Raw genomic sequence first — 9,677 nt, forward strand, 5'->3', positions numbered from 1 at the left:
TTTTCGATATATAAGCTGTACTATTTTCTCTGTTTTTTGGATTGCAGGAAAATGTTAAGATTTTAGAAAAAAGGGCTGTGGCTTATATTAATGCCGATTCCTCTGTAGAAGGTAAGATGTCATCTATCTATTATGTATCTGGATTCATCCTTCTTGAGTAAATTTCATGTTTGATTGAAGAAATATGTATCTTTATATTAACATGGTTTAGAAACAAAATCAGGCAGTGTAGGTATTTCTAGTGATCTTTTAGGTTTATTATCAAACTTTGTATGGCCACCTCCTGCGGCAAGGGATGTGTAAGGGGATTCCAGTAGATGTGTATATAGACTAAGGGAGCTGAGTGGGGGATACATTTTTTTTTTATTATAATTAAATCGGGCATATCATAGAAAATCTGGTGGAGAACTAGGGGTATGCGATATTCAACTTGAAGCATAATTTTACATTCCTTTTTGGATGTTAAGGATAGGTTAAATGAATCCCACCTGGGGAATGGCACCTTGCCAGCTGCTTAGTCACTCACACCTCAACATTACTACCTGAAGACTATACTGCTACATTCAATCTTTATGGGGCTTCCAAGGGTTGAAGCTACATGTAGCTTTTCCCCTAAGACATTAATTCATTGGCATAAGGAAATAGTAACCGAACCCACAACCTCACTGCCAGGCTGAACAAAGACTAAAGTTTATTGACCACCAAAACCTTTCCATGCACTACCATATATCTGCCAAAAAATTATTGAAAGTTGGCTTCCCAGGAACAGGAGGAGGGCAAGTCTTTTGCCTGGACAAGTGTAGCATTGATTGTTTTATATATGTTGGTTACTAACATTTTATATACATATATATATATATATATATATATATATAGGAATTCTCAGAGGGATGAGCTGTTTGGTATATAGTAAAACTATGTCAGGAAGTGATAAAGTAGTAACAAATCTTAACATATGACCAGTAAAGCAGTTTTGCTACCCTCATTTTTAGTATTAAAATCAAGGAGGTCCCAAAACATTCAGGGGTTAGAAGTAGGCCACCATTTATTTAGAATAGTATAATTCTGACCTGAAATTGGGTGAAATTGATTCATTTCAGCAATATTTCAGCAGTGTCAATGGTCATATGGTTCAAATTTCCTGCAGGTGGTATAGAAAGTCACTCGGGAATTCCTAAATGATCAATTTTTCTTTTTCAGGTAACTATACCTTAAGGGTTGATTGCACGCCTTTACTTTACCAGCTAGCATATCAACTGACCAAAGAGGTACATTTATAAATACGTCTATATATGTTTATATACTATATGTGAATCAGCACAGCAGAAACTGAGAATTCACTCCTCTACTTCCCTGATGCTTTAGGCGTCTCCTATCATATTCTATCAAGTGTAACATAAATGAAACATTCATTTGTTGAGAATTATGTGGTGGCTACATCTATTGTTGCTCTGTTGGAAGGTAATTCCATTTTAGAGCTTTTGCTACACATTTCCATGATTTGTTTAACAAGAATAAGACAGGGGGAGATGTAAAAGTCAATGGAATTCTAAGCATTGAGACACAACCTTCACATTTGGAAGTTTGCAATAGGAGACATTAATCATTGCTTGGTGTCAGGTAGCAGATTATAATATTAATAATAAAAGTACAATTTTTGTTTCATATTTTTATAGCCCTGTATTGGATGTATGAACTGTGTTTCTATATCAAGTCATTTTCCTGTCCTTTCAGATCTCCAGCCCAGATGAAGGTTTTGAAGGAAAATCTCTTTATGAAAGTTGGCATCTGAAAGACAACTGGACGGAATACAAGGATTCTCCAAGGTAGAAATATCGGTATCCAAACTATCCAAAGCTAATGTTTATTTCTACATTTGGATCGAGTGCAGTAAGGTTGCAGGGATGTGAAACTGGTGTCTTTGGTGTATTAATTTGTTATAATTAAATCTTAATAATAAACCTTATTATTAAGGTATATTACACCCTACTAGATTGTAAGATCTTCTGGGCAGGGTCCTCTCCTCCTCCTGTGTCACTGTCTGTATCTGTCTGTCATTTGCAACCTCTATTTAATATACAGCGCTGCGTAATATGTTGGCGCTATATAAATCCTGTTTAATAATAAGAATAATAACATTATGTGGCCCATGAGTCCTAGTTACATGGTTTCCAAAAGTTTTAGATAGTGTGGAACAGCCTTGGGATTTTGTACTTAGAGGGCCTGATTTTTTAAAGCTCCCCATGACTGGAGAGGATAGATTATCATTGGAGTACCTGAGTGATAAAACAAACCTGCAATGGATTTCATAAAAAATGTTTGATATTAGTTGGCAAATGTTTTCTTTCCTGTACAAAATCGATCTCAATTTTGATCCATCACCCAAGTTCTCCATGATAGTCTATCTTCAGTGTCAGGGAATTTTAATAAATTAGACTCAATGGGCCTGAAATAATAAGCTCTTTACACTTTCATCAGTGAACCTGAGTGATTCAGTATACCTGGAATTGATCTGGTGCAGGATTGAAAACATTTACTAACGAATAGCAAAATACTTTTAAAAATTCCATTCCAGGTTTGCTGGATCACCCAGCTTTACTGATGAAAGTGTATCCTCTCCAGCCTTGGAGAGCTTTAATAAATCAGGCCATATGTCTGACCTGTGGCAATAAGCTTCTCTCTTTCCTAGTTTGGTTTAGTTCTGGCTCATCATAATCAGTAAAGGGGGAAAACAGTCCAGAGACCTGGACAGAGAATCTAGTTGAGTATATCTTGCCCAGAGATGGACTTTAATATAAGCAAGTTTTTTCGGGGGAGTGTAGTGACTTAATTATTTATTCCAGTGTTTCTCGACCTTTTTAACATAGGCGAACCATTGAAATAGCTTTCAGGTCTTCAGGGAATCCCTGGATATATTATTATATCCACAGCTCTCAGTATATTAGTGTGGTGGTCAGGGGGATGAAAGCATCTTACCTTGCTGGCATGTGGAAGGAGTGTCACCCTTACAGATCATTGGTGTCACCTAAACTGACTTGAGAGACACAACCTGCTCAATACTCAAGAAGCACTTTTTTATTATGTGATACATTTCATGTCTTCCTTTCTTATGTATTCTTTTTCCCTTTCTATAAGGATAAACAAGCTGGGTTCTGGAAACGATTTTGAAGTATTTTTCCAGCGGCTTGGCATCGCTTCGGGAAGAGCTCGGTATACTAAAAATAGGGTTAGTATTTTGTACCCGAACACCTGGTAAGTAGGCGGGACGGTTCATATGTATCAAAAGCACTGACTCATCCTGCTCTTCCACCGAGTGACAGGCTAAATAGCTGTTACCCATTTCCAACAGCTCGCTGAAGACTTAAATGCTGTAATTGTCTGTAGCTCGATGCTGGCACAAGTGAGAGCTAAAAAAAAGTTAATTATAATACGTTCCAAGAACAAATAAATAAAAGCCTAACAACTGGTCATCCGTTGGCGCCTGTGTCTAAATAGCTGCTAACAAAAGTTACTCATCTTAGTAAAACTAAATATATTCAAATGATTTACATGATCTTTTCTTGATTGTGCATTGTAGATGTACGTCAAATGTGTTTTTTTAATTTGTTTAAATAATCTGATTAATACAATGGCTGATATTACAATTAATTTAACACAATTCTTGAGATTGACAAGTGAATGTGCCATCTGTTCGCTCAAAAATTGTAATTTTTTAATTTTATTTTATTAGGACTTTACTGTTTTATCTAATTGAAATATTCATCAGAATACAAAAAGTGAGCTGCTGGGTTACTGTTGGAATGGGAAGCAAAGGGAGTTCAGTTGTGGGGTCACTGCTGGGATTGGGTCACAGGGGGAGCTGAGCTGTTAAGCCACTGTTAGGAGAGCAAAGCAGTGTGAGCTGAGCTATTGAGTCATTGCCGGGTAACTAGCAGCAGATGGAAGCAGGGGGAACTGAGCTGCTCAACCATTGCTAAAAGGGGAATGGGTTTGGGTTGGGAATGGAAGTCACTGCTTGAAAGGGGAGCATGGGGAGCTGAGCTGCAGTGTAAACCAATAACAGTGGAAAGCAGGAATCATTGCTTGAAAGGTAAGCAGAGAAAGCTGAGCTGCTCAGCCACCGCTAATAGACGTATGGGGGAGCTGAGCTGCTGAGTAATTCCTTGAATGCAATGGTTGCTAAGCTGCTGGGTGATCAACTAGAACTCAACTTGAAAATTTGATTATTCATTCTCCCAAATATTTGAATGACACCATGACCGTGTGCTACACAGGTGAACAATGTGAGCTCTCAATACAATAATATGAAAATGACAACTTGGTGTTTCGGGTGCAGAGCATAGGAGTATTTCTGAATCAATTTCTATCCTAGTGTGAATGCAATACCAAAGTGATATAGGTAGTGGTTTTCTTGTTACTGCTGTAAGGGAGCAGGCCAGAACAACTCATGCAAGGTTCATTCATAGTTCACACTTACTATTGGAATTTGGCAGCTTCTCTGGCATATATTCCAACAGAACACCAAGAAAAGCACAATAGAGGCACACTGTGGCTTGTCAAATCATGTGCTTCTTTTCCAAATATGACAGCTTAATTAGTAAAGTATTGCCAGGGTTGGACGGTGGATAATAAATATATAATAGAGTAGATAATATTAAATATTCTTTTTTTGTTTTTTACAGAAAGAGGGACGATACAGTGGTTATCCAGTATATCACAGTGTATATGAGACATCTGAGATTGTTGATGTATTTTATGACCCACTCTATGTGAACCACCTGGCGGTGGCTAAAGTACGAGGAGGAATGGTGTTGGAGTTGGCTGATTCTGTCATTCTGCCATTTGGTGTTCAAGATTATGCTGATGCTACTAAGAACTATGCCGACATTATATTTAACATGGCAAATACAAATGCTGAAAAAATAAAAACTTACAATGTGTCATTTGGTAAGTACTGAAGTTAAGCTGATCTGTTTTTCCTTATGGGGGGTAGTTCTACAAGAACATGAGTTGCAGAGGATGTTCTGCTCTACCTGCCCTCCCTTACTATGTCCAGAAACCCTCACCCGTGCTCTAATGTCATTGAAGATATCTAGTCTGGAAATTTGGATGCAGTTTTAGCCACAATTTAAGCCTGCATGTTTTTGGAGGAACTGTTCTGCAGACCCATACATATGCCCAACCTCTAACCATAAGGCACCAGGATATCACTATTTATCTAACCCATTTTCCTAAATTTAGATCAGGCATGCGGAGAAGTAGCAACCTTCAGGGGTATGTAACTTATGTATCCCAGAAGTCTCTGGGTTTCCCTTCACTCTTTACTGCCGTGGCCTTAAAGAAAGAACGGGAGGGGTCTCCTCTTTAAATGTAAGAAAAATCATATGTGCAAAAAAACAAAAAAAAACTTTGCCTATTATAAAGGGTTATCCACCCTCCTGTTTAAGGTTATAAATGTGGTGATGGGTCCTTTTCAAGACCTGCCTGGCTTTGTCCAAGCCTGGAGCAAAGGCTTTGGCTGACACTAGGGTCATTAAAGCACACCAGGTATTCCATCTGGATAAAGTAGTAATACCATCAGGAAACAGAATCTTTGCTTTGGAGAAATTCAGAACCTGTATCCAGATGCTCTCCCCAATGTCCTAATATCAAGGGGTTTACCAAAACCTTGCATTGCCTTCCCCATAGATTTTGAAAAAGCTCATGTCAAGACATTTGGCTTCAAAGTGGTAACTGTGGCAGTGGTTTGGGAAGCGATTCCAAGAAAAGATGACCCCACACTTTATACACACGTGACCTCCTAAACAGACCAGATAAGAACAATGCTAGGAGTAAAAATGGACCAGGCAATTGTTCCAATAACAAATGCTTGTTATTGGAATTAGACTCATTATACAACTGAGAAGTTTTTCATTTTTTTGCAATTCCTTTTCCTCAGATGCACTATTTTCTGCTGTTGAAAATTTCACGAAATCAGCAACACAGTTTAACGAAAGATTAAAAAACTTTGATGTGACCAAGTGAGTAAGATCTAGAAAATGAAAGTGAGTGCTGGTATTTGTGTCTAAGCATGTTTGACTGGCGTGGCTTGGTATATACAATATTATATTCCTATTAGCTCCTCAGGGGTGGAGACTATCGGGGCAGGTTTTATATACCAGGACCATCAAATATGTAGGGGATAATTGAAGGTACAGGCTTCAAATAATTATGTTTCTCCTCATATTAGCCCACTTGCTGTGAGATCAGTGAATGATCAGCTTATGTTCTTGGAGCGGCCCTTTATTGATCCTCTGGGATTGCCAGGACGTAGATTCTACAGGTAAGAATATGCTAACCGTACATGAAATATATGAAAACGGTTTGTTTGTTGCCCACAGCAAGCAATTAAATTATTCTATTTTAGGTTAAATTCAGACAGATGGCTGACCACTGCCCAGTAAACCAATTAACTTAAACAGAGAGGAGGCAATGACATTTTATGAACATTTACCAAATCCTCCAGTATCTAGTTGCTGTAGGGTTTCCGTTTTCTTTAGCCACATGTGGCTAAACGTGAATCACGGGTCATCTGCTGTTCCGTACTGTGCTTTGCTGCTGCTTGCTATTGGGTGCAAATGAAGCTGGAATGCATTCCCATTCAAATCTTCGGAAGCAATTCAGCGGCAGATCTCCCTGAGCTGCCACATGAAGCTTTTAGAAAACTACCTTCAAATGCCTCCCATTTTTTTCAATGATAACTAGAGCTTTGAGATGGTTGATTAGCAGAAAACCAATGTAGAAAAGGCTGTCTGCACATCGTCTCACCTCCACCATACTATGGTCTTTGGGACTTTGAGTGGTCTCCTATAGGATAATAGTGGGAATTTGTGTATAGTATGGGTATGGTAAAGTGGGGTTATAGTAATCCAGCCAACCCCTGAGTTTAAACAATGCAAATTAAAGAAGAAAAAAATAGAGACAGAGGGGCTTTCTTGTCTTACGTTGTATCCAACGTAATGCTTGTACAATTAATATAAAACAAAGTGTGAAAAACTTATACAGTATAGCAGTTTTTGAGGCTTAGCTAAACCCCCTGTCTTTTCACATTAGAAGCATGCCGAAAAGTTTTTTTTTCACCTTTCAAACTAGAAAGCACTTCTACTTGTAGAAATGTAAAGGCGAATCCTGATGAGTCAATTAGACAAACCGGATCATATTGATATACCCTACTGGGTGAGGTCTTTAAAGTCTCTTATCTCCCGGCGCGTTTCGCCATGTCCGCTTCCTCAGGGGAGCTTGAGACTTGCATAAACTGATGAATTGAACAGATAAAATGACATGATACATTAAAATCACAGTGGGAATAATATTCATTGATACAAACTTCATGAAATGTTACTAGAAAAAAATGTTATTATTACTTTCATTTCACCTATAGAGTCATAAAAAAAGGTTTTATGCCTATATCTTTGTATTTGAGATGCTATAAAACTTTGTAAGGGGTAGGTATTGTCATACCCTCAAGGTCAAATTATTGCCAACAATCAAGCATGGTATTTGAAAATAGTGAATTTACATTACAGAAATGGAATTGGATTCCAATGTAGGGTAAAATGGGTTTATAATAGAGGAATAATATATATATATGTGTCAATACATACATAATTCATATAGTAAAAAGATGTTTCTATTTAAAGATATGTTGTATAAAAGATTTACTCAGGCCTGGCTCGATGGTATGCCAATCTGGGACAGAGTAATCCGGGTGTAAAATTTTTAATCTCTAATTTTATAAGGAAATATGTATAAGAATATGTTAGAAATGGGATTAATGGGTTAGGGGTGTATTAAACATACAGGAGACATAAATAAAAATACCTTGGAGTTCATATGGAAGGACTTAGCCAGGGAAAAGTGTATATTTCAATTCAGTCACATTTTTTAATGTCACAGTTTACATGGCGAAACGCGTCAGAAATAAGAGACTTTAAGGACTTCACCCAGTAAGGTATATCAATATGACTACAAGAAACTGTGCATTCATAGCTTGGTCATTTTCCATCCTTTGACAAAAACAAGCTGAAACAATTGTTGTGTAGAAGTTGCTGAAACGTATATACATGTAAGTGGACCAAAAATGGCTGCAGAAGAGATGAAATGCAACAATGAATAAAAGAAATGTTATACATCTACTTCATTTTTTTATTATATGATTTTTATGCTTCCTTCTCTTCCTCCAGACACATCATCTTTGCTCCAAGCAGCCATAATAAATACGCAGGTGAATCTTTCCCGGGCATATACGATGCACTGTTTGATATTGCGAGCAAGGAAGACCAAGCTTCTGCATGGGATGAAGTCAAAAAACAAATTTCAGTGGCCGCGTTTACAGTCCAGGCTGCAGCACAGACGCTTGAAGAGGCATCTTGATTGTATCACATTCCCAATCATTACCAAATCTCACAAGATTGTAAATCTGAATGTCACTAATTGTATGCTAAGTGTACTTAATATTCATTATTAAACCTAAATATTCACATTTTATAAAAAAATTATGTTTTTTTACAATTGTTTTATTATTGATCATTTAAATTTTTGGAATATTTATTTTTTCTTTACATTTTATAGATGAATGGCGTTTCCAGGGAATCTATGATACTTCTGCAAAATATATGCTCTCCCTACGTTGAACCCAAAGTCAGATTTTGTTTAGATTTAATCTGTCAGGACCAAAGAAGGATGTAGACTAGTTGGTTTCATGTGATTGGAATGGATAATTTAGGAAGGTTCTCACACTACAGTATATAGCTGTTTTCATTTCTTAAAGCAGACCTAAACTAAAATGTTTACTTTACATAAAAGGGTAGACAGTCAGGCTTCGGGCTGCTCCTTCAGCGCATGTCTGACCTCGAGCATGCGTAATAGGAACTTTTTCTTCAATGGGCACAGGCATGCGCAGTGAGATCAGCACTTTTTTTCCCATTTACCGCATGCTATATCCCCTAATCAAGCACCTGCGCAGTGTGATATTGGGTGACATAGGCAGAAGACGGAAGAAGAAGAAAGAAGATGACAGTGCCCGGTGCTACTTTCATGCCGGGACCAAGGCGGATGACAGAACATCTCAGGATCCAATCCAGGAAACCACGACAGGGATCGAGGAATGTAGGGAAGGTAAGTTTTTAGTTCTGCTTTAGGTGAATTGTCATCTCAAATTGTAATGGATCCCATCTGTCCAACTTTATTAAAGAAAGGGGTTTGTTTTTGACATATAAACCACATTGCTGAGGGCTTTGTAATGACTGAACCCTTTATCTGGAATGAGCGTTGGTGCCCTGGACTGTTGCTTGTCCTACCATCAATCATTTTGTAGGCTCATAAGTACAGGGCTTCAAGTTTGCCATCCGGAAAGGCGGCAAGGGGTACCCCTGTACAAGACCTTGATTAAAAAAGCTTGAATTTAGCAATGCTGGAACATTTAGGCATGGGATATAAGAGGGCAGACAAAGAAGTTTATTTACTATGGGGCCCAAAAATGTATTATGTTGGCCCTGCAAGGCTCATCTCCAGTTCAGTGTATTTTTAATCCGCAATTACCACCCTTTTACTAATGAACACCCCTGAATTGCATGTTTGAACTTCATAAATAATGGGAAAAACTAACAAAACATTTGCTAAGGGTTGTAAAACACAAA

At 37.8% G+C, this 9,677-nt stretch overlaps 1 protein-coding gene across 1 annotated transcript in view; it reads left to right on the top strand.

The window, feature by feature from the left end:
- LOC140324537 (putative N-acetylated-alpha-linked acidic dipeptidase) overlaps positions 1–8,534 on the top strand; it is a 32,313-nt gene extending 23,779 nt beyond the window's left edge. The window contains exons 13-20 of the mRNA XM_072402525.1: positions 48–111; positions 1,201–1,268; positions 1,735–1,826; positions 3,136–3,226; positions 4,683–4,947; positions 5,939–6,020; positions 6,230–6,322; positions 8,223–8,534. Coding sequence (XP_072258626.1) covers positions 48–111; positions 1,201–1,268; positions 1,735–1,826; positions 3,136–3,226; positions 4,683–4,947; positions 5,939–6,020; positions 6,230–6,322; positions 8,223–8,412 — 945 coding nt within the window. The 3' untranslated portion in view covers positions 8,413–8,534. The remainder of the gene's footprint in view (positions 1–47; positions 112–1,200; positions 1,269–1,734; positions 1,827–3,135; positions 3,227–4,682; positions 4,948–5,938; positions 6,021–6,229; positions 6,323–8,222) is intronic.
- The last annotated feature ends 1,143 nt before the right edge of the window (positions 8,535–9,677 follow it).

This window comes from Pyxicephalus adspersus, chromosome 1 (genome assembly GCF_032062135.1).
Source record: "Pyxicephalus adspersus chromosome 1, UCB_Pads_2.0, whole genome shotgun sequence".
NCBI classification, from domain to species: Eukaryota; Metazoa; Chordata; class Amphibia; order Anura; family Pyxicephalidae; genus Pyxicephalus; species Pyxicephalus adspersus.